At 46.7% G+C, this 24,370-nt stretch overlaps 1 protein-coding gene across 5 annotated transcripts in view; it reads left to right on the plus strand.

Annotated features, from left to right (window-relative positions):
- Positions 1–24,370, plus strand: part of LOC102163801 — a 110,207-nt gene that overhangs the window by 13,225 nt on the left and 72,612 nt on the right. For 2 of the 5 annotated variants that reach the window (XR_002336537.1, XR_002336538.1), the window contains exons 1-2: positions 5,105–6,994; positions 17,175–17,532. Coding sequence is in view for 3 of the 5 variants with exons in the window: in XM_021065295.1 (XP_020920954.1) it covers positions 6,753–6,994; positions 17,175–17,532 (600 nt within the window). In the remaining 2 variants the exon portion in view is untranslated. Of the gene's footprint in view, positions 1–5,104; positions 6,995–17,174; positions 17,533–24,370 lie in introns of those variants that run through there. The other 3 variants (XM_021065296.1, XM_021065299.1, XM_021065295.1) reach the window with 2 other exon arrangements.

A 24,370-nucleotide genomic window follows, 5' to 3' on the forward strand; every position in this document is an offset into this window, starting at 1 on the left:
AGCTCAGTGTTTACCCCAGTTCTACTAACATGTGGCCTTTAGTCACATGACAGCGACCGCAGTGACCAAGAGCCTGGGTTCTGGATCACATTGCCTAAGTTCAGAATCATTATACACTGAGTAGCCCCGTGACTGAGTGGTTACTTAATCTCTCTGTACCTCACTCTACTCATCTGTGAAATGGGGCCGTCAGAGAATGTTTCGCCTGTGTTCTCTTCTAGGAGTTTTATGGTGTCATGTTTTGGTCTTTAAGCCATTTGGAGTTTCTTTTTGCGCATGGTTTGAGAATGTGTTCTAGTTTTATTGATTTACATGCAGATGTCCAGTTTTCCCAGCACCAATTACTGAAAAGACTGTCTTTTTCCCATTTTATACTCTTGCCTCCTTTGTTAAAGCTTAATTGACCATAGGTGTCTGGGTTTATTTCTGGGTGCTCTATTCTGTTCCATTGTTCCATATGTCTGTTTTTGTACCAATACCACAATGTCTTGATTACTGTAGCTTTGGGTTTTTTTTTTGTCTTTTTGTTTTGGTTTGGTTTTTGCTTTTTTAGGGATGCACCTGCAGCATATGGAAGCTCCCAGGCTAGGGGTCAAATTAGAGCTGCAGCCCCCAGCCTACATGGCAGCTCATGGTAACGCCAGATCCTTAACCCACTGAGCAAGCCCAGGGATCAAACCCACATCCTCATGGATACTAGTCGGGTTCATTACCTCTGAGCCATGCAGGAACTCCAGATTACTATAGCATTGTAATGTTGTCTGATGTCTGAGAGAGTTATGCCTCCTATTTGCTTTGGTTTCCCCTCAGAATTGCCTTGGAAGTTGTTTGTGATTCCATATAAATTTTGGATTATTCTAGTTCTGTGAAAAATCTCATGAGTAATCTGACATATGTTGTTGGATTCAGTTAACTCAAATTTTGTTGGGAATTTTTGCATCTATATTTATTAAAGATATTGGCCTATAATTTTTTTGTTTGGTGTATCTTTGTTTTTGGTATTAGGATGATGGTGGCTTCATAGAATGTCTTTGGGAGTGTTATTTCTTCAATCTTTTGGAAAAGTTTAAGAAGGATGGGGTAAGTTCTTCCTTGTATTTTGGTAGAAGTCGTCTGGTCTTGGACTTTTGTTTGTAGGGAGTATTTTTATTACAGATTCAACTTAATTTCTAGTGATTGGTCTGTTCAAATAATCTATTTCTTCTTGATTCAGTTTTGATGGGCTGTATGTTTCTAGGAAGTTGTCCCTTTCTTCTAGGTTGTCAAATTTGTTGGCATATAATTGTTCAGTATTCTCTTAGGATTTTTTGTATTTCTGCAGTATCCATAGAGATTTCTCCTTTTTCATTTCTTATTTTGTTTATTTGAGTTCTCTTTGTCTTGGTGAGTCTGGCCAGAGGTTTGTCAATTTTGTTTGCCCTTTCAAAGACCTAGCTCCTGGTTTTATTGATTTTTTTCTATTGTTTCTTTAATCTCTATTTTATTGAATTCCTCTCTGATCTTTATGACCTCCTTCCTTCTGGTGACTTTAGGTTTTATTTGTTCTTTTTTTTCAAATTCTTTTAGGTGGTAGCTTAGGTTGTTAATTTGAGATTTTTCTTGGTTTTTGTTTTGTTTTTTGATTTTTGTTTTTGAGGAAGGGCTGTGTCACTGTGAACAACACTCTAAGAACCGCTTTTGTGGGTATCACATAGATTTTGTATGATTGTGTTTTCATTGTCATCTGTCTCAAGGTTTTTTGGATTTGTTTTGTTTGCTTTTTAGGGCCAAACCCTCAGCATATGGAAGTTCCCAGGCTAGTTGTGAAGTCAGAGCTGCAGCTGCCAGCCTACCCTATAGCCACAGCAATGCAAGATCCAAGCTGAATCTGCAACCTAACCACAGCTCATGGCAGTGCTGGATCCTTAACCCACTGATCAAGACCAGGGATCAAACCTGTGTCTTCGTGGATACTAGTCGGGTTTGTTACCACTGAGCCACAGTGGGAACTCCTGTCTCAAGGTACTTTTTAATTTCTTTTTGATTTCCTCGTTGACCCATTGGTTTTTTAGTAGCATATTGTTTAGTCTCCGTGTTGTCAGTTTTTTCTCATTTCTTTTCCTGTGGTTGGTTTCTACTTTTATGCCACTGTGGTCAGAGAAGATGCTTGAAATAATTCCTATACTCTTAAGTTGACTGAGATTAGTTTTCTGCCCCAGTATGTGTTCAGTCCTAAAGAATGTTCCATGTGCACTTGAAAGGAATGTATAGGAGTTCCTGTTGTGCACAGTGGAAAAGAATATGACTAGGAACCATGAGGTTGCAGGTTTGACCCCTGGTCTCGATCAGCAGGTTAAGGATCCAGCGTTGCCATGAGCTGTGGTGTAGGTCACAGATGTGGTTCAGCTCTGGTATGGCCGTGGCTGTGATGTAGGCTGGTGGCTGTAGCTCTGATTGGACCCCTGTGCTGGGAACTTCCATGTGCCACAAGTGCAACCCTAAAAACAAAAAAAAAAAAGAAAGAAAAGAATGTATATTTTCGTTTTTTTTTTTTTTTTTTTTGGATATAATGTCCTGAAAATATCAATTAGGTCTAACTGTTCTATTGTGTCATTTAGGATTTCTTTTGCCTTATTGATTTTCTGTGTGGATGATCTATCCATTGATATGAGTGGGGTGTTGAAGTTTCCTACTATTATTGTATTCCCATCAATTTCTCCCTTTGTGTCTCTTAGTATTTCTTGTCTGCATTTGGGTGCTCCTATGTTAGGGATATATATATTGATGAATGTAATATCCTCTTCTTGAGTTGATCCTTTTACCATTAAATAATGTCCTTCTTTGTCTTTCTTTATGGCCTTTGTTTTAAAGTCAATTTTGTCTGATATGAGTGTTGTGACTCCTGCTTTCATGTCATTTTCTTTTCTTTCTTTTTTTTTTTTTTGTCTTTTTGCTATTTCTTTGGGCCGCTCCCACGGCATATGGAGGTTCCCAGGCTAGGGGTCGAATCGGAGGTGTAGCCCCTGGCCTACGCCAGAGCCACAGCAACGCGGGATCTGAGCCGCGTCTGCAACCTACACCACAGCTCATGGCAACGCCGGATCATTAACCCACTGAGCAAGGGCAGGGACTGAACCCGCAACCTCATGGTTCCTAGTCGGATTGGTTAACCACTGCACCACGACGGGAACTCCTCCTGTAATTTTCATTTGTGTGAAATACCTTTTTCCGTCCTCTCACTTTCAGTTTATGTGTGTCTTTTCCCTAAGGTGGGTCACTTGTAGGCAGCATATCATAGGCTCTTTTTTTTTTAATACGTCCTGCCACTTTGTTTTTTGATTGGAGCATTCAGTCCATTTATTTGAGATAATTATTGATAAATATGTATTTATTGCCATTTTAAACGTTGTTTTCCAGTTAATTCTTTGTTCTTTTCTTTTTCTGGTTGGATTTCTTTTTATTTTATGCTTGTATTCTCTTCTTTTTGGTTTTTTTGAATGCATTGTTTGTTTTTGATTTGTAGGTGCTTTGTTTTCCAAGTATGTTAACCCCTACCTATATCTGCTTTCTTTAGATTGATAGTCATATAAGCTCAAATGCCTTCTTAAAGAAAGTCTCAATTTTCTTGCTCTCTGTCCCCATATATATATATATATTTTTTTTTTTTGTCTTTTTAGGGCCACTCTTGGAGCATATGGAAGTTCCCAGACTAGGGGTCGATTCAGAGCTGCAACTGCTGGCCTACACCACAGCCACAGCAACACTGGATCCAAGCCACATCTGCAACCAACACCACAGCTCACAGCAACGCCAGATACTCAACCCACTGAACGAGCCAGTGATCAAACCCACAGTCTCATTGTTCCTAGTTGGATTCGTTTCTACTGTGCCACGATGGAAACTCCAAGAAATTCTTTAATTCTCCTATTTTAAATGATAATCTTGCTGGGTAGAGTATTCTAGGCTGCAATTTTTTTCCTTTTAGAACTTTGAACATATCTTAGAACTTTGGATATCTCTTCTGGCCTATTGTGTTTCTGTAGAGAAATTAGCTGATTGACTGATGGAGGTTCCCTTATAATTAAACTTTCTGTTTTTCTCTTGCTGCCTTTAGAATCATCTCCTTATCTTTAACTCTTGCCATTTTTTATTAAAATATTTTTTGGTATAGGACTCTTTGGGGCCCTCGGTGCTTCCTACATCTGGATGTCTGTTTCATTCTTTAGACTTAGAAAGCTTTCAGCCCTAATTTCTTCAAATATATTTTCTTTCTTTTTTTTTTTTTTTTCTTTTTATGGCTGCACCTGCAGCATATGGAAGTTTCCCGGCTAGGGGTTGAATCAGAGTTTCAGCTGCCAGCCTACACCACAGCCACGGTGATGCTGGATCTGAGCTGCATCTGCAGCCTACACTGCAGCCTGCAGAAATGCTGGATCTTTAACCCACTGAGGGAGGCCAGGGATTGAACCCACATCCTCATGGACATAATGTTGGGTTCTTAACCTGCCGAGCCCAATGGGAACTCCTCAAGTATATTTTCAATCCCTTTTTCTTTTTCTTCTCCTTCTGGAATCCCTATTATGTGTAGATAAGCATGCTTTGTATTATCTCACAGATCGCTTATATTGCTTTGATTTTTTTGCATTTGGCTTTCTGTCTGCTGTCCTGGTTTGGTGATTTCCATTATTCTATCTACCAAGTCACTTATTCATTCCTCTGCATTATTCATTCTGCTGTTCTCAGCCTTTAACTCAGTTTTTTTCTCTACAAAGGAATTTTCTAAATTTTCTTGGCTTCTCATTATAGTTTCTAGCTTCTTTTAAAAGTAATCCACATTACTGTTAATATCTGTTCTCAATTCCTTCAGTATTTTCATTACCTCCTTTGAACTTGGTGTCTGTTAGACTGCAGAGTTCTGTTTCTTGTTTGCTCCTTCAGGGGAATTCTTCTGTTCTTGTAAATATGGGAATGGTTCCTGTGCTTCTTCATTTTGCTTATATTTTTCTCATTCTGTAAGTTTAGGGGAAACAACAATTACCTAATATAGTCTTGGAGGCTGTTTGCATGAGGGAGTGTCCCTGGGTAGCTTGTGAGTGCTTTTTTTTTTTTTTTTTTTTTTTTTTTTTGCATGAGGGCTGCTTTTCATTTGGATGCTTACTCTCTCTTTCCTCAGTGTGTGCAAGCTGTTATCCCCCTGATGGGGGTGTTCAAGTGTGCGACCTGTATGTGCTTCCATGGAGGCGGCCTCAGTGGGCAGTGCCTGCAGCCAGTATCTGGCTGCTGGGCCCTTAGCAGTGGCAAGGATCCATGGGGAGGTAGAAGCACAGTGACTCTCAGGAAGGTGTGTGTGGATGTGGGAGGGTGACCAGAGGCTTTGGCAGTGGCAACAGAGGGTGAGGGCAATGGGTGGTGCTCAATTGCAGGCCTTCTGTGGCGGCCCCCCTGAGGTGACTCTAGGGCCACAGGCAGTGCCTGTTCACAGGACCCTTAGTGGTGGTGTGGTGCCCCCACCTCAGGAGTCTGAGATGTCTGTGGTGGTTCTGACCCACCTTTGTCGTCTGCACAAGAAACATCCCCCCACCTGAGAGCCTGCACAGGGAAAGAAGTTGTTTCGGCATCCTAGCCCCCTCCTTTCCCCCTCCCCAACAAGGGCGCCCAGGCCTCCTCCCGAGCTCCCTCGGTTGGGTGTGGGTGTGGGTGTGGGTGACACTCCCCTCCCCAGCCCCCGCAGGCTGTCTCCACACAGCCAGCCCTGGTCCTCTGCCAGCAACTCACCTCCAAAGCCCGAGTCTCAGCGCCCAGCCTGCGCCCAAGTGTCTGAGGCTGTGAAGCCCCAGGCAGTGGTGCCAGTGGTCTGTGCGGCTCTCTCTCTGCTTTGCCCTCCTCAGTCCGGCTCCCGCACTTTTCTCTGAGGCGCTGAGGTTCCCCTGCGTTCTGGCTGCTCTCCCCATCAGTTGGGTGGCCTCCCAGGGTGCAGATTCCTTTCCTCTTGCATGGCTCCCTCTCAGGAGTGCTGGTCCTGTCCTGATTCCTTTTTTCTCTTCTCTCTCTTTTCCCTTTTGTTCTATCCAGTTATGTGGAAGGTTTCTTACCCTTTGGGGAGGTCTGAGGTCTCCTGCCAGCATTCAGTAGAGGTTCTGTGTGAATCACCCTGCATGTAGATGGGAGCTTTTTAAGGTGTTTGCAGGAGAAGGTGAGCGTCCCGTCTTACTCCTCCACCATCTCGATCCCATCCAAGCACTTCTTATAAACTAACAGTGAAGAACTTCTGCCACTTGGTGCTTACTTGTTACGGGCAACACAGTCTCCCAAAGTAGGCTGCTTCAGATCCAAGACAAAGGCGACGGGAAAGTTGATCGTACTGGGCACAATGCTGCCTGCCTGTGACTTCACTCTGTCTCAGATCCAGAGTTTGGAAGGACACCGAATAGGTTTCCTTTCTTTTCTACAGGGCATCCTCGAGCACTTAAGGCGTCTCTCGGGCCCTCCGCCCCCTTCAAGGATCTCCAGCCTCTTTACTAAATAGCCCCTGTTCAGACTCTTCCTCGAAAGCCACAAGCAAACGGCGAGAAGGGAGAAGCTGCCACCCGCACCTGCACTACCAGCTCTGAAGGCCCTGAGATGAAATGTTTCTGGCACTGATGTATAACTCTGCTAGATTGTAACTTCATCACCAAGTTGTAACAGCCCACCTTTCAAAAGCTTCCCGGGGTTGCTCTGCTGCCCCCTTCTGGCCCTGGGAAGCACTCAGGGTGTTGAAGCTGGCGGTGGGGATGCACTTTCCCCACACAGGGGAGTCGGAACCAGAGGGAACCCATCCCTTCCAGGGAAGAACCAGGAGTTGCTGTCATGCTTCAGGAGAGATATCGGAGGCGAGAAACAGAAAGGACGCAGGTGGCGGGGAGGAGGGACCCACAAGTGAAGAGAAGCCCGTGGATGTAGACCTGGACCCCCTGACTTCACAGTGGCCGAGGTCTGCCCGGTTCTGGATCTGGCTCTTTCATCATCTCAAAAGGTGAGTTGGAACAGCCCTGTGCAGCCTTTCAAGTTGGAGAAATAATCCTAGCAGATGGTTTCTCGGAATCATTCAGAGGAAGATGACAATGTGCTAATTTAGACTTCCTGGAAAGAGAATGCCTGCCTTGTGAAAGTGCTCATCTTAATTGTGCGGAGGGAAAGAAAACCTTAATCTTCACTGAGTCTAAGGAAAATGGCTTTTCTAAATGTAGAAAGAATAGTCATAAAGACAGTGAACTTTGGGGTGAAAGCTGGTTATGGTGGGCTGTTAGAAACAACTTGGTAGCTACAGGCAGGGAGGAGGGATCCCCCATTGGGTCTCTGAGAAGGTGGCTTTGATGTGGTCATTATAAAACTGGCAGAGCTCAGAGGAAGCAACTTTTCCATGTCATAGAGACCGTACAACGAAGGATGCACAGGGAAGGGGCGAGGTCACTGGCACACAGTAGGTATGCGGTAACCTCCACGGAAGTCATGCAGAATGTAATAAAACAAAGGGAAATGGGGCAGGGGCTACATAAAGAACTACAGATAACAAAGGATTTGTGTCCTGAGCCTCTGAAACATTCGTGGGAAGTAATCCGCAATGCCCATTAACATCTGCCTTTGGGGGAACAAGTATGGTTAATGGTTAATGTTACCCAAAATCAAGCGATGAGTGGGGAGCCCCCTCACATCTTATTTAGGCATAAACAGTCTAATTTACCAAGTCGATCACCAAAAACCACAACCACCACGTTAAAGATGTGCTCAGGTTGGAGCTTTGAGGTGAAAACACGTAAGGCTAAATACTGCCGAAATGCTAAATGTTAAAAACTTGCGCACCTATAGACACAGGCTTGCTGTTGAATTGGGACACAAACCAAAGGTTTAAAATAAAGTAGTATTTTATAATTAGAAACTAAAGCTGGGAATGGTAGCTGTTAAAGGATCAAACTCAGAACTGTTGGCATTTTGGACCAGACAGTTCTTTGTGGCAGGGGGGCTGCCCTGTTCCTTGCAGGGTATTTAGCAGCATCCCTGGTCTCCATCCACTGGTCACCACGCTCCCCCCAGTCGTGATAATCAAAAGTGTCTCCAGACATCACCAAACGTCCCCTCAGAGGCTGAATTACTGCAGTTGCGGACCACTGAGATACAGTAATTGGACTGAAAATTAAGAGTGTGTTAATGTCATTTGGTGGCTGCTATCCATTAATGCTCTATTATCAATGAACGACCCTTTATTATCACTAAACTTCTAGGGGAGGACGCGACACGGGCTATTATCACTGCTCTTATTGATGCCAAAGCGAATGAGAGACAGTAGTACCATCGCTGTCTTCCCTGAGTCCCTGTTTATTCCCCGAGGAGGAGGGGCTGCTCGGCTCACTCCCGCAGTCTCTTCCTGTTTCAGATTTCTACCAGCAGGAGCACGTCTACCAAGGAAGAAGCATGTTCATTTCTCAATACTTAGAAAGTCTAGAAATTGCCTAAAATGATCCTTGACAAAATTAGCGTAGATCTACTCTACTGAGCATCTCCTGTATGTGACGGGTCCACCTTCTCTCAGAGGAGCTTCTATTTGAAAGGGGTGGGGAGAGTATGTAATTGAGTTCTGTGTGTTCCCACTATAGAGTGAGTCTCTCTTTCCTAGCATATTTCTCTTGGTGTGTTTGCCTTTCAACCCTCTTTACCCATTTCTCATGTCTACACCCCAGCCCCACACCTGCCATCTCTGGATTTGTCTTTCTCTGATTTAATCCACTTAGCATGATGCCCTCAAACTCCATTCATGTTATCCCAGATGGCATGATTTCCTTGTATGAATGGAGAATATTCATATATATATATATAATTTCTTTATCCATTCTGTTATTAAAAATGCTCCAGTGGGAGTTCCCGTCGTGGCACAGTGGTTAACGAATCCGACTGGGAACCATGAGGTTGCAGGTTCGATCCCTGGCCTTGCTCAGTGGGTTCAGGATCCGGCGTTGCCGTGAGCTGTGGTGTAGGTTGCAGACGCGGCTTGGATCCCGCGTTGCTGTGGCTCTGGCGTAGGCCGGTGGCTGCAGCTCCGATTTGACCCCTAGCCTGGGAACCTCCATATGCCGCAGGAGCGGCCCAAGAAATAGCAACAATAACAACAACAACAACAACAACAACAACAAAAAGACAAAAAAGACAAAAAAAAAAAATGCTCCAGTGAACATGGGAGTGCTGCTATCTTTTTCAGTTAATGTTTTTGTTTTCTTTCAATGAATACCCAGAAGTGGAATTGCTGGTCCATGTGATAGTACTATTTTTGATTTTTTGAGGAAACTTCATACTGTCTTCCACACTGGCTGGTGATATTCCCACCAACAGTGTATGAGGGTTTCCTTTTATCCAAATCCTCACCAACACTTGTTATTTTTTTTCTTTTCTTTCTTTAGTTCGTTCTTTATTTAGCTCTTTTTTTTTTTTTTAGGGCCGCACCTGTGCCATATGGAGGTTCCCAGGCTAGCAGTCCAATCAGAGCTACAGCTGCCAGTGTATACCACAGCCACAACAATGCCAGATCTGAGCCGCATCTGCGACCTACACCCCAGCTCAGCCACGCCAGATCCTTAACCCACTGAGCGAGACCAGGGATCAAACCCACATCCTCCGGGATACTAGCTGGTTTCCTGTTGCTGAGCAGGACCTCCTATTTGTGGTCTTCCTGATACTAGCTATTCTGAGAGATGTGAGGTGACAGCTCATTGTGGTTCTGATTTTCATTCCCCTGATGGCTAATGATGTTGCACATCTGCACCACCTGATGGCCATCTGCATGGCTCCTTAGAAAAATGTCTTTCAAATCTACCCAGTTTTTATTACACGTGTTTTATTGAACTACAGTTGATTGACAATGTTATATTAGTTTCAGGTGTACGACGTAGTGATTCAATATTTTTATAGATGATACTCCATTTAAGTTTATGACAAACTAATGGCTGTATTTCCTTGTGCTGCTCAATATATCCTTGTCGCTTATTTCTTTTTCATTTTTTAATTTATGTATTCTTTTTGTCTTTTGTCTTTTTAGGGCCACACCTATGGCGTATGGAGGTTCCCAGGCGAGGGGTCAAATGGGAGCTGTAGCTGCCAGCCTACACCACATCCACAGCAACGCGGGATCCGAGCCGAGTCTGCAACCTACACCACAGCTCACAACAACGCCAGATCCTTAACCCACTGAGCAAGTCCAGGGATTGAACCTGCGTTCTCATGGATGCTAGTTAGATTTGTTTCCACTGAGCCATGGCAGGAACTCCCTATTTCTTTTTTAGAAAGATTTTTGTTAAGGTACACTTCATTTACAATGGTCTGTCAATCTCTGCTGTACAGCAGAGTGACCCAGTCATACATATCTATACATTCTTTTTCTCATATTTTCCATCATGTTCTATCACAAGTGATTGGATATAGTTCCCTATGCTATACAGCCAGACCAAATCTACCCACTTTTAAGTCAGATTTTTTTTTTTTGCTACTGTCATATGAGTTCTTTATATATTTTTGTATATTAGCACTTTCTCAGATATATGATTTGTAGATCTTTCCTCCCACTCTGTAGGCTGCTTTTTCCTTTTGTTGATAGTTTCCTTTGCTGTGCAGAAGCTTTTTAGTTTGATGTAGTCCTGCTTATTTATTTATTTATTTTGTTGCTTTTACTTTTGGTGTCACATTCAGAAAATCATTGACAAGACCTATATCAAGGAGCTTACCAACTAAGTTTGCTTCTAGAAGTTTTATGGTTTTAGGTCTTAAATTCAAGTTTCCCATCCATTTTGAAGTTCATTTTTGTGTATAACATGTGATAGTGATCCAGTTTCATTCATTTGCAAGTGGCTGTCCAGTGTTCCCAACACCATTTATTGAAGACTGTCTTTCCCCATTGTATATTCTTGGGTCCTTTGTCATGAATTAATTGACTGTATATGTTTAGGTTTTTTTGGGGGGCTCTCTATTCTGTTCCACTGCTCTATGTGTCTGTTTGCATGCCATACTTTTAGAATTACTATAGTGTTGCAAATGGGAGTTTGAAATCAAGTAAACGATGCCACCAATTTTTTTCTTTCTCAAGATTACTTTCACTATTCTGATTTTTTGCGGCTCCATAGAAATTTTCTAATTGTTTGTTCTGTTTCTGTGAAAAAGGACACTGGAATTTTGATAGGAATTGCATTGAATCTGTAGGTTATGTGAGGTAGTTTGGACATTATAACAGTATGAATTCTTCCAATCTATAACCATGGGATACCTTTCCATTTGTGTCCTCTTCAATTTCTTTCTGTAATGTTTTAGAGTTTCGGGATACAGATGTTTCACCTTCTTGGTTAAATTTATTCCTAAGTATTTTTGTTTTTTGATGCAATTGTAAATGATATTGTTTTCTTAATTTCTCTGTCTGATAGTTTATGAGTGTATAGGAATATAACAGGTTTTTATGTATTGATTTTTTATCCTGCAATGTTACTGAATTTGCTTAGTTCTAACAGTTTTTCAGTATAATCTTTAGGGTTTTCAATTTTTGATATCATGTCATCTGCTAATAGCAACGGTTTTACTTCTTCCTTTCCAATTTGGATGGCTTTTATTTCCTTGTCCTGCCTGATTGCTCTGGCTAGAATTTCCAGTACTAAGTTGAACAAAACTGGTGAGAGTGGGCATCCTTGTCTTGTTGCTGATCTCAGAGGAAAATCTTTCTCTTTTTTCCCATTGAGTATGATGTTAGCGGTGGGCTTGTCATATATGGCCTTCATTATGTAAAGGTGCATTTTTTTCTATATCCACTTTATTAAGAGCTTTTATCATATATATGGGATTTTGTCAAATGCTTTTTGTGCATCTATTGAGATGATCATGTGATTTTGTTAACCTGCATTTGGTTAATGTGTTATATCATACTGATTGGTGAATGTCGAACCATCTCTCCATCCCTAAAGTAAATCTTGCTTGATCATGGTGTATGATCCTTGCAATGTATTCGTTGTTTGTTTTTTTTGTTTGTTTGTTTGTTTTGTTTTGTTTTTTGTCTTTTTGCCATTTCTTGGGCCGCTCCTGTGGCTTATGGAGGTTCCCAGGCTAGGGGTCGAATCAGAGCTGTAGCCGCCGGCCTACGCCAGAGCCACAGCAACTCGGGATCCAAGCCGTGTCTGCAACCTACACCACAGCTCACGGCAACGCCGGATCGTTAACCCACTGAGCAAGGGCAGGGACCGAACCCGCAACCTCATGGTTCCTAGTCGGATTCATTAACCACTGAGCCATGACGGGAACTCCTGCAATGTATTGTTGAATCTGGTTTGCTACTATCTTGTCGAGGATTTTTGCACCTATATTCATCAGGGATATTGCTTGTTATTTTCTTGTCTGTGGCATTTTGTGTGCCCTATGAATATAATAATTTAAAGTGTGTGTGTGTACATGTCTATATACATACATATCTACTTGAACAAGAGCTCCCAAATACTACCAGCTATTGGGCTAGGAGTTCTGTAGTTGTTCGTAATGACAAATGGTTTTCTTTTCTCTATGAGCTGATTTTTCTCTTACTTTACTTTAATATTTTAAAGAAAATATTCCAGAGGGAAAAATATTTCCTCTCTGCCGTCACATCATATCTCCCCTTTTTATTTTTCCTCCCAGGGGACTTATTTCTTACCTGGGACTCTATAAGCTAATTTTGTCTCTGGAATTTGGGGAAATAATTTACATTTCCTTTACAGTGATGCTCCTTGAATGTTTTAAATGATAAAAGTAAACCTGTTGGGAGACAGGGGAAGCCGCGATAGAGTATAAAGTAAAAGGAGCATACTTTGCACACCTGCCTCCAACGCTTTCCTCTGGCCCCACCCCCTTGACCTTGTCTGCCCCCCTTGACCTTGTCTGCCGCCAGCTCTCTCCGTAGGAAATGGTTACTAACCAGGGTTTGGTGTGTATGCTGCGCCTTTTCCTATGCACTAATGTCCACATGTGGATTTTTGTTACGTGGATGAAATTCTCCAGGACACATCCCCCTTCCCTCTCTGCTTGGGGTAGGTTGTGCCAAGCTGCCCTCCAAAGAGGTAGCATTCTTGCAGTGACAGCCTTAGCTGTTTTCTTGCCCCTTCACTGTAATCTGACCCTGTTTTCTCAGCGTTGCTGATCGGATCCATGAAAGCCGATAGCTCGCGGATGTTTTCATTAACATTTCATTCCTTATCATTGTGTGACCTTGAATACAATTTACCAAGTTTTTGCTGTCCAGCATTTGGGACCCAAGTGGGACTTCCGTCTTCTCTTTCTGGCTGGGGGCCAAAGCTCGGTTCCTGTCAGAGCCACCTGCCTCCCAGGGAACGTTCTTCAAGGCGTGACGGGATGAACAGCAGGTCATTCTTTTTTACTTCTCATCCATCTCGCCAGTTTTCAAAATCAAGGGCTTGAAGGACTAAGAATGGCCTCATTTATAAGATGGATCTGACACCCGTGCTTTGTGTTGCTTCGTGCTGTTGGGTGCCGGATCTGCTCTTATAACCAATAAGGGTATTACTGATTTGTTAAAAAATGGGTGTTTCGACCATTATTTGCAGTTAGTGACTAAAGAAAGCAGTCAGTTTGGGGTATTCAAATTTTGAAAAATCTACATCCCTACATTCGTGTTTTGTTTGTTTGTTTGTTTTTCTGCGAGGTTCACAGGAAACTAAAGCACGTGCCTCCAGTTAATGGCCCGAGGGGCAAATGTTTGTGTTGTGATGATGTGATAGATGAGTACAGATGTTTTCCACAAAGCTGCTGTGGACTTAAAAGCTGGAATATCTTGGGATGGAGGTAACAGGAACAATTCAACATGGTGTTTTAAAGGAAATTTATGCATTTGTGACAACTGTGCCGCACAAATGGGAACAGCTGGCCCTTTCTTCTCCTCCCCATGACGCAGGAGGAGAGGGTTATGGTCCCAGGCTGGATGTGAAGTCCACACCCACCCTTGAGAAGAAAATTCCACCAGCTTCCAAATGTACATCCTGCTCCCTGGTCCCTTGGGCCTGTGCTGTTGAAGGTCACAAGTCCTAAAACTCCAGAGGGCTGTGGGATGCTGGGCTTCTGGGGTTGAGATGGGAAGAGAGGGGTGTGGGAATTGGTGACCTGTTCTGTCATGTTGCCGGGGACACGGGGAGCATGGATCGCTCCCTCTGACACCCCAGCTGGGATGCGACTCGCCCAGAGCACGTGCTTTAGGTCACAGCATGGGACCCACCTGTTCTTTACCTGGAAGAGGGAGGTTAGAAAAGACCCTTGGGAGGCCTGCTGGGCCATAACCCCCCCTGTCCTTTGAGAAAACCGCGTTTGTCCTCAAGTATAGGACGTGTTTTTTTCTAGGCAGGGTTTTAGTGGCTTAGCTTATGTGGCTCCCCTATGGTTGTCGACCTCAGTAAGTGTGGACTCCAACAAAAAAGTCTCTAATGCCTTCAGTAACCGGTGGTCCCCAACCGGGGGCCTCTTTCTGCTTAATAAAAGGGCATGAACCTGGCAAACCCCGTCAGGCCAGGGACATGGTCTAGCTTCATGTCTCTCTCTTTTTTCTTTTTTTAGGACGGCACCTGCAGCATATGGAAGTTCCCAGGCTAAAGGTCAAAAATCAGAGCTGCAGCTGCAGGCCTGCACCACAGCCACAGCAACACCAGATCCAAGCTGCTTCTGGGACCTGTGTCGCAGCTTGCAGCAATGCTGGATCCTTAACCCACTGAGCAAGGCCCCGGATTGAACCCACATCCTCACGGACACTATGTCAGGTTCTTAACCCACTGAACCACAACGGGAACTTCTGGCTTCACACTTCTTGATGAAAAGCCAAGTCAGCGATGGGAAGGAGGCTGTTGTTTACTCCGAACTGCTGTTCCCCTTATTTTCTGTGTGTAGGGACACCAGGGCCACAGTTTTTGCAAGGACATGGTAGGAAGAATGAATCCTTGTGAAGAGGTATTTGAATAGCAGTTTGCAGAATGAGTCATTAAATGTATATTGAAGACCTACTATGTGCCACTCATGTCTTCCACGGTTGCTTCCAGAAAGGTAGGGTGGTGGGGGCAGGATCGGCAGCGGTGAGCTGGGAACCGCCCAGCGCTCATCCCGAGGGGAGAAGGGGTGTGTGACACGCTCGTGCTCAGCCCTGATGCTTCGTGTCCTGTTTTCTCACCATAAACAAAAGTAGGAAAGCCGGCTCTGGATGAGTGACAGCAGGCCTCTCAAGCTTGGGCAGGATCTCGGGCAAGTTCTTAACTCTCCCAACCCTCCGTTTCCCCAGCCGCAGAGTGGGGATGGTCCACCTTCCCCGGAGAGATAGGACCCACGTCCACAGCACTGGTGGAGCAGGCGCGCTGACCTCTTGCAGCCCCTGGAAGACTATTGCAGACTCTCCCTGGAAGCCTTTCCTTTTTGGGTTTCCCCTTTCCTCCTGCTCTGTCATAAGGAGGGGAGGCTGGGCTTGGAAGTCACAGAGACCAGGCTGCAGACAGAGTCAGGGAAGCCTCGTTTCGCATCCCAGTTCTCCCGCTCATCAGCTGAGCAGCTTTGCGCATCTGCACTGCCTGAATCTCAGTTCTCGGCCTGCCTCCTGGGGACCTGGGGGGATGGGGTGAGCTGATGGGAGACCCTGGTTTCAACCTGACCTTCTCGCATGACATCAGCTTGACTTGTTGTAGAGGGGCTCCTGCAGACCCCAAGCCATGAGTGTGACGTGGCCTAGAAGCAAAGCCATAGGGAATAACAGCCCCGTAGCTCCTTGTGATCCCTGGAGCTGAAAGCGCTGGCTCAGTCAGCCTGCCTCTGTCTTAGCAGCGGGGCAGCGGGAGAGAGAAGCTGTCAGAGCCAGCAGCCTGCCAGGGTGGCCTCCCGCCAGCAGGCCAGCTGAGCGCACTGTGGAGTAAACGGCAGCAGCGAGGAGCGGCCTCAGCGGTGTGCTGTCCCCCTTCCTCATCACCCCCCGCTCCGTCTCTGCACCACAAATGCCAGCATCCTCTGCCCCCAGCCCTTCTCCTCAGGAGGGCCTGTAGGCAGCACCGCCGAATGCCCGGTCCTCTGGCCTGCAAACCTCTGCACTACCAGCAATGATGCCTTTTTAAAAATGTGCTTGCAGGAGTTCCCTCATGGCTCAGTGGGTTAAGGATCACTGCTTGGCTCCGGTTACAGCTGTGGCAGGGCTTCTACATGCCAAAGGCATTGCCAAAAATTTTTTTAAAATACAGGTGTGTTTGCAAATGGAGCTGCACCCATTCAGGACAAATTCCTGGAGAGATTTTGTGAATAAAGCAAAGCTGTTTGCCCCAGATCCTGCCTGATTCAGCCAGAACCCCTGGGAACCGAGCAATAAAATGGTAGAAAACTGCCCCGTATCCAGGCATTAGGGGCAAAGGGACAGAGCTCCCCCAGCCTAATACCTTTCCAGGGCTACCTCATTCCCTGGACGTGAGAATTTGCTGTCGTTCTTGTTTGGTATTTTTTTTTTGTTGTGTATTTTTAAAAAGTCATGGCTATTTCTTCCAAAGAAGGGAAGCTCTTCCTGAGATCAGAGCAAGTCCACAGTTAAACTGGGTGGGTCTCTAGGCCTGCTGGCTCTTGGTCCAGGCTGCCCTGGTCAAGTCCATATGTACCCTTCCTGCTCGGACCTTGGAGAGTGGTATTGAGATGGAGAAAGCTCCACATGTGTGCGGCAATGGGAAGGGTTCCAGATTTGTTGATGTATCTGAATCAGATTTGGGCTCTGACAGTGGCTGGCTTTGACTTTATTTTTAGGGTCACACCTGTGGCATATGGAAGTTCTCAGGCTAGGGGTCGAATGGGAGCTACAGCTGCCGGCCTACACCACAGCCACAGCAACGCAGGATCCAAGCCATGTCTGGGACCTACACCACAGCTCATCCTTAACCCACTGAGTGGGGCGAGGGATTGAACCCGAGTCCTCATGGATACTAGTAGGGTTTGTTACTGCTGAGCCACAGTGGGAATTCCTGGCTCTGGCCTTCAAGTGACTCTTAACCTCTCTAAGTCCCAGCTCCGTCTGTAAAACAGTGTTATTAGTTCTTCCCAGGATTATTGTGGGGAGCAAATGTGAGAAGATGTATGTGGAGCATTAACACAACACCTGGCTTGCAGCCGTGGCTCAAAGAGTGACACCGTATTACCCTGCCCTCCAGGCCCTGTGTCTTCCCAGCTGTGCATCGGGGAAAGCCTCTTAACCGCTCTGAGCCTGGTTCCCTCCTCTGTGAAATGAGGGGTGCTTCTCTCAGTCTGATCATGGCTAACAAGGACGCACCAGCAGGCTGCCTGGTATTGAAGCCGGCCCCCAGAATCCAGGCTGACGGAGGCCACCTGCAAGCGGAGATGACATGCACGGAGGCAGTTAATTGGTGTCGCGTCAGTTCTGTCACAGCTTTCCTAATAAATTATGAACAAATTGTGTTTGCTTCCCAGAAATTTGTCGGTGAGCAAGAACAATGCCAGGAGGTGTGGAGAGGGCGTGTCATTGGTGCATTTCTAAAATTGCCAGCAGTGGTGAGTCACAGCTCTGAGAAATGCCCTAGTTTTTGAAGGATTTGAGGCTCTGAGATCACATGACTTGTTAAAGCCCAAAGTGAACCATGTGGGCGGTCTGCGTTTGGCTCAGGGTGGCCCCAGGCTCAAGAGGGGAACAGTGTCCTGCTCTCTGTTGATGCCGCTGCTTCTGAACGCTTCCTTATGAGTCTTAGCTTTCTGTAGTTCACAGGATGCATTTTCAGCAGAATACGTGTTTGAAAAATGTTTGACTGAATGGAGTCACTGATACAACCAGAGACAGTGATAGTGGAGCTGGAGGCATGAGGGGGCTGCGTGGATTTGGACGGGGGTAGTAGCTCTTTCCCATCCTCCCCATCTTCTTGCCAGGCTGGACTTTCCCCCACTGGCTCCTGGTGAGGCCACATTATGCAAGTCTCAGTCCATATCAGGACATTTGGAATATCCTTAAAGCAAATCCCAAGCTTTGAGGCTCCTTGGGATGAAGTCACTTCCCTCACAGTGAGATGTGTGGTCAAGCTCTCATGCAGATGACATGTGAGTAAAGGGACCCTCATGGGCAATCTTAAGCAACTTAGAGCAACAATATTCAGAGACAGCAGGCAGCGAGGAGAGCAGAGGAAGGGAGAAGGTCAGGAGAACAAGGGGTGGCAGATGGGGTGCCTGGTGGCCGTGGCATTGAAACACTTAGGACTTGAACCCAGCCAGAACCCAGACTGGGACTTGAACCTACCGGCTGGAACTTGAACTCAGACAGAAGCCAGATGGAGCCTCGAACCCACAGTTTTGTAAAAATTAGAATCGCTCACCTGGTGTCTGGACTTAATGAGCCTCAGGTTCTTTATGTCTCAGTGCAGAAGGAATTTAGCCAGAGACAAAGCGATAGGCAAGAAATAGATTTATTAAGATAGGACGCTTGTGAGAGAGACAAGCGGGCAGGCACAGAAGCCCGAACCGAGGATGAGGTGGGCGACAGTGTTATAATCCAAGGAAAGCAGGGAGGGGGACGACCACCTCTTCCTCCTTCCTGAGCAGTCGTCAGGCTTCCATCACCAGCTCCTCCTTCGATTCTGCTGAGAGAGTATTTGACCCCTGCGAGAAACCAGGGCTGTCACAGCGCTTAGTCACATCAGCAGAAGGGAAGTCGCGTGTGCTCAAACACGCTGAATCTTGGCGGGTTTCTGTAGAATGAGCGTCTCCTTCTTTGGATGTCACCTTTCCCTCACACTCTGCCCTTGGTTCTAAAGATCATTTTCTTATGAACTTCAATGCAGGCTTTATTTTATCTTTCACTTAATGACCTGCGGCGCATCTCATGCTTTTATTTATGGTTTTATGGTTACGCAAGCCTGCTTCCATCTGCTGGCTTTCTTGAGTGAGTGTTATCTTACAGCGGTCTCCCAAAGTTCCCTCGGTTTCCCGACCGATGGTCCCCTACTGGGACTCCTACAACTACCCACGTAACCATCCTGCTCTCTCCCTGTCGTGATTGACGTGCTGATATCCATAGTTGATCACCACCTCCCCACCTCCCTCTCCTCCCAGGACGGCTCATTCACCGCTGCATCCCCAGCACCACCAATGTGCCTGGCACATAGTAGGAGCACAGTAACTGGGCGAATGAATGAAGCGCCAGCTCCTAATGTGAGTCTCCTCTAGCTGATGTGCCCAGCCCTCATGTCATCCTTCTCTGGCACTGCCTTGGCATTTGACTCCCCAGAATGGCTCGGGGCCCCGCAGCCCCTTCCACCTGCACAGCACACCTACTGTGTGGGGGCCAGCGTGAGCACAGAGGTCCTGGACCTCTGATGGGAAGAGCCTGTTCACTGCCCTCGAGGAAAGGAAACACTGTTGACTGTGCTTTTGCTCCATATCTTCTTAAAATGAACTCCCCCCACCACCACACACACACACAACACATGCACACATCCTACCCGGTGATACAATGAGAGCCCTGATGGCAACGCCAGGTTGGCAGGGGAAGAGGGTTGGCATGGGACATTTCCTGGCTACACAAGAAGTCCCCTGGTTTAGGTCTCATTGCTTCAAATGCCCTTGAGGTGAGAGAAGGCTGTTAGCCAGCCCTGCCCTATCTGTGGTCTCCTTGTCCCTTGTGTGTCCCCCTCCTGTTGTGAACAACTCTGCCTTCAGCCTGGCTATGGCCAGGCCTCCTGTCCCCTTGGCACATCCTCCACATGTGGCCGGGAGGTCCCTCCCTGCCCAGTGACACCCCCCCCAATTCCTGCCAAAGAGAAAATGAGCTTCACATCACTCGAAAGATGCTTGTGAGCTGACCCTGCTCACCTCTCTGTCATTTCCTCTTCCTTCTTACCCTGGAAAGTGCAGCCGGACAAAAACATTCTAGCTTCCCTAAAAATACCAGGTTCCCACTGGCTCCTGGGCCTTGCAAATGCATTGTTCATTGGAAGGGAGGAAAAAAAAAGTAATGATGCAGTGGGAAAACTGGGGAGAACTCTGGGGTTCAACATTCGCATCTCCAGCCAGGGACAGATGGCCAATACCTGGGCAGCAATCTGGCCTAGAAGGCACGAACTTAATCCAGACCCAGGGGTAAGGGGGCACCCCCAAAGTGAGGAGTGTTCTATTTAAAAAGAGTGGGAGTTCCTAATGTGGCAGAAACAAATCTGACTAGAATCTATGAGGATGCGGGTTCGATCCCTGGCCTCACTCTGTGGCTTAAGGATCTGGTTGCCCTGAGTTTTCTATGGTGTAGGTCACAGACAAGGCTTGGCTCCCATGTGGCTGTGGCTGTGGCTGTGATGTAGGCCAGCAGCTGCAGCTCTGATTCGACCCCTAGCCTGGGAACCTCCATATGCCATGGGTGCAGCCCTAAAAAGCAGAAAAAAAATTTTTTTTTTAATAAAAAAAAATACAAAGTGGAGAGGACTGTTGCCTTAGTCCATTCAGGCTGCTGTAACTACTTACTATAGACTGGGCGGCTTGTAAACAGCAAAGTTCATTTCTCACAGTTCTTTTTTTTTTTTTTTTTTTTTTTGTCTTTTTTGTTCTTGTAGGGTTGCACCCACAGCATATAGAGGCTCCCAGGCTAGGAGTCTAATCAGAGTTGTAGCCACCAGCCTATACCACAGCCACAGCAACGCCAGATCTGAGCTGCATCGCGGCAACGCTGGATCCTTAACCCACTGAGTGAGGCCAGGGATTGAACCCGCAACCTCATGGTTCCTAGTCAGATTTGTTTCCGCTGCACTACAACAGGAACTCCAATTTCTCACAGTTCTAGAAGCTGGAAGTCCAAATCAGGGTGCTAGCACAGCTGGGTTCTGGTGAGAGCCTTCCTCCAGAGTGCAGGCTGCTGACTCTCTCGGTGTCATCACATGACAACGGAGAGCAGAGGGGAAGCAGGCTCCCTCTTGCCTCTAATGGGGGTGCTAATCCCATTCATGGGGGCCCCACCCTCACGACCTCATCTAACTCTAATGACATCCCAAAGGCTCTGCCTCCTAATGCCATCACATTTGGTTAAAGTGTCATCATGAATTTAGGAAGGGCACAAACACTCAGTCCATAACAGCTGTGTTGTTCAGCAGTGTCAACATCCTATAAAACACAGGCTGTGGGAATGTTCTGAGGCTGTGGCTCAGATTCAGTCCCTGGCCTGGGAACTTCCATATGCCATGGGAGATTCAACAATAAAAGCAACACTTGATCTTAGATTGAATCCAGCTAAATTGGAATATGGATGGTAGATTGAAGTATTCTCTCAATGTGAATTTAAGAAGTTGTCAATCATGCTAAGGTTATAGAGGCTCTGCCCCTATCCTTAGGAAATAACACTATGATCATTTCCAGCTAAAAAGTCTAAAAACTTAATACAGAAGTCCGGCTGTCGTGCAGTGGATTAAGTATCCTACTGTATTGGCTCTGTCGCTGAGGAGGTATGGGTCTGATCCTTGGCCCAGCGCAGTGGGTTAAAGGAGCTGCCTGTGGCTGTGGCTCAGATTCAGTCCCTGGCCTGGGAACTTCCATATGCCATGGGCGCAACCATTAAAAAGAAAGAATGAGGAGTCCCCATTGCAGCACAGTGGAAACGAATCCGACTAGTAACGGTAAAGTTGCGGGTTCAATCCTTGGCCCTGCTCAGTGGGTTAAGGATCTGGCGTTGCCGTGAGCCGTGCTATGAGTGTCAGACGTGGATCTGGCGTGGCTGTGGCTGTGGCCAGCAGCCATAGGTCCGATTCGACCCCTAGCCTGGGAACCTCCATATGCCACAAGTGCAGCCCTAAAATCCAAAAAAAGAAAAGGAAAAAAAAAAAACCTTAATAGAAAAAACATAAAGACAAAAATTGAATGGTAGTTGTCTGAGCCTATTGCTCTGTTTTTTCTATTTCTGAATATTTAAGAATCTTCACAATTAACAATTCTTTTAGGATTTGGACTGGAAAAAAGCTGATCTTATCCTGAGTTTCTTACAGTGCTGCACTAATAGTGTTTATACACCCTGCAGTGTCTTCCTTTGGAAGGACTTTTAAGTTTCCTTCTACACGGTTTTCTCCGTTTCCCACGTTTCCTGCGAGGTACTACATGCTTATGTAATGAGAAAGAAAAGCTCTATTTTAAAAGCAGTCTTCAGATACTCCCTCTAGGCGGATCACAGCTGGTCCCTCTCCGCATGGAAGTCAGCTAAGCGGTGGAGGGCAGGAGTTTGAGGCCTGAAGGAGTGACCCCGCCAGAGGCCACGTGCACGACCCCGGAGAGGCTGGTGAAGATCCGTGTCTGTCTGTCAAGGGAGCAGGGTGGTCTCTTCATGGGCTCAGACCTCACCCAGCCGCCTGGAAGGGCTTTCTGGAGTTCTCCTGGGCAAGGGCCCAGGCCAGGCCGCCTGCCTCCCCAGCACACACGTTCTTCCCATTGACTTCACTCTGCTGCAGTCCTGTTGCTTCCCTGCGCCCTGACGCTGGCCTGGGGGTCAGTTTAATCACTGGGAAGCAGTGGAATCTTGAGGAATGTGTGTGCGGCATGTGCAGGCGGCCTGCAGCCCTCACAGGACGACGAAGTGCCTCGAGGGTGGTGAACCCAGGTGGTCTGCGCCTGTCGGGGCGTGCTGGGAAGCCCTCTTCAGCTCCGCCTGGGGGCAGCAGCCCAGTGAAGCCAGGCTCCGGGGAACACTGGGAGAGGGGCCTTCCACCCTGACACTGGACCAGGGACCGTGACCCCGGAGAGGCTCGTGAAGATCCGTGTACTGAATCCCGAGTGGCAGTTTTACCCTACAATCTGGCCATGAGAAATAGCACGTTTTTTGCCCCTTTTGAGGGGGGGGGGATGGGCACGTTGCTCAGGGGGTTAAGGATCCGGCACTGCCGTGAGCTGTGGTGTAGGTCTCAGACATGGCTCGGATCTGCATTGCTGTGGCTGTGGTGTAGGCCGGCAGCTACAGCTCCAATTTGACCCCTAGCCTGGGAACCTCCATGTGCTGCTCAGCTAAATGGAAGGAGTTGCCCCTCCCCAAAACCCTGTGGAAATTTTCTTCCTTGAATCTTTCATTTTCTTTAGGATTTTCCCTTTGACTAAAAGCCACTTAACCAGCAAAACCCCGCCCATCCATCAGCACCCAGTGCCACCATCACCTCCTCCCGGAAGTGCTCCTTGATTCCCTTCCTCCTCTGGCTTCCTCCCACTTCATGCTCCTCTGATGGCCCCTCTCACACACTCATCTGTGTTGGCCCTTGGGTACAAATACACCTCATCTCCCTTGTGGGCTTGTGAGGTCTGGGTTGGCAAGGTAGTGGGTGGCTGTGGAACAGGCTGGGTGAGAGGGTGATGCGGGTGCTGATACAGGGATGGGGAAGAGGGAAGGAGGTGAAAAATGAGGCAGAGACAGAATCACCAGGAGAGGGCAGAGCGGTACAGACGACTGAGGTTTTGGTGCCTTTACAGAGGCAGGGAAGTGGAGAGGGCGGTTTGGAGAGGACCTTCGTTTGAATTTATCCTCCTGGACTCTTTGCCAGTTGCCTCCTGGGTGTTTGACAGCTGAGTGGATCCCATAAAAGGTGGTGTTGCCGAGAAATACGGCTGGGTCCTGATCTCAGTTTCCCCATTAAACTATTTAAACAGAAGAGCAGGAGGTACACTTGCTTTTCAGAGAAACCAGGTTCCAGAGCCTGGAGAGCAAACTAAGCTAAAAGTCACCCACTTCTCCTATCATGATTCCTCCCTTTAAAAATGCTTGGATAGGAGTTCCCACTGTGGTTCAGTGGCTAATGATCCTGTTTGTCTCTGTGGTGTTGCTGGTTGGCAGTGGGTTAAAGATCCTGTGGCTGTGGCGTGGCCTGGATTCAGTCCTGGGCCCAGGAACTTCCATTTGCTATGGGTGTGGCCAGAAAAGGGAAAAAAAAATGCTTGGATACTTCTGGCCGCCTATTTTTGCCTGCTAGCTGGGTGCTAATACGTCTTTAAGGCGTCTCAGTGAGAGGAGCAGAGTTAGACTCAACCTAAGGATTTGAGGGGGAGCCCTGTGCTGGTACCCCCGACGGCACACCCCTCCCCCAGCGAGGCTACCCTTCCAGGGTTTTTTTTTTTTCATAGCCGCCAACATTGGGAATCACTCCTCTGTGTTCTTGGCGTAAAGAGTGATTCAGCTCCAGCGTCTCCATTCTAATAGGCTCCCATCTTTGCTCTAATTCTGAATTATTTTCTCCTTTGGGACTCTTGGTTGACTTAGCAGTTTCACTCAGCTCTTTCAAATGGACTTGGTAGAAACTGATTTCATCAGAAGCCAGGATCCAACACTGAGCCACACTGGAACCAGGGCTTAGGAAACCCAGAGGCATAGTGGTGTTTATTAGTGGCGGTCATTGCT

This window comes from Sus scrofa, chromosome 11, assembly GCF_000003025.6.
Source record: "Sus scrofa isolate TJ Tabasco breed Duroc chromosome 11, Sscrofa11.1, whole genome shotgun sequence".
In the NCBI taxonomy this organism is placed as follows: domain Eukaryota; kingdom Metazoa; phylum Chordata; class Mammalia; order Artiodactyla; family Suidae; genus Sus; species Sus scrofa.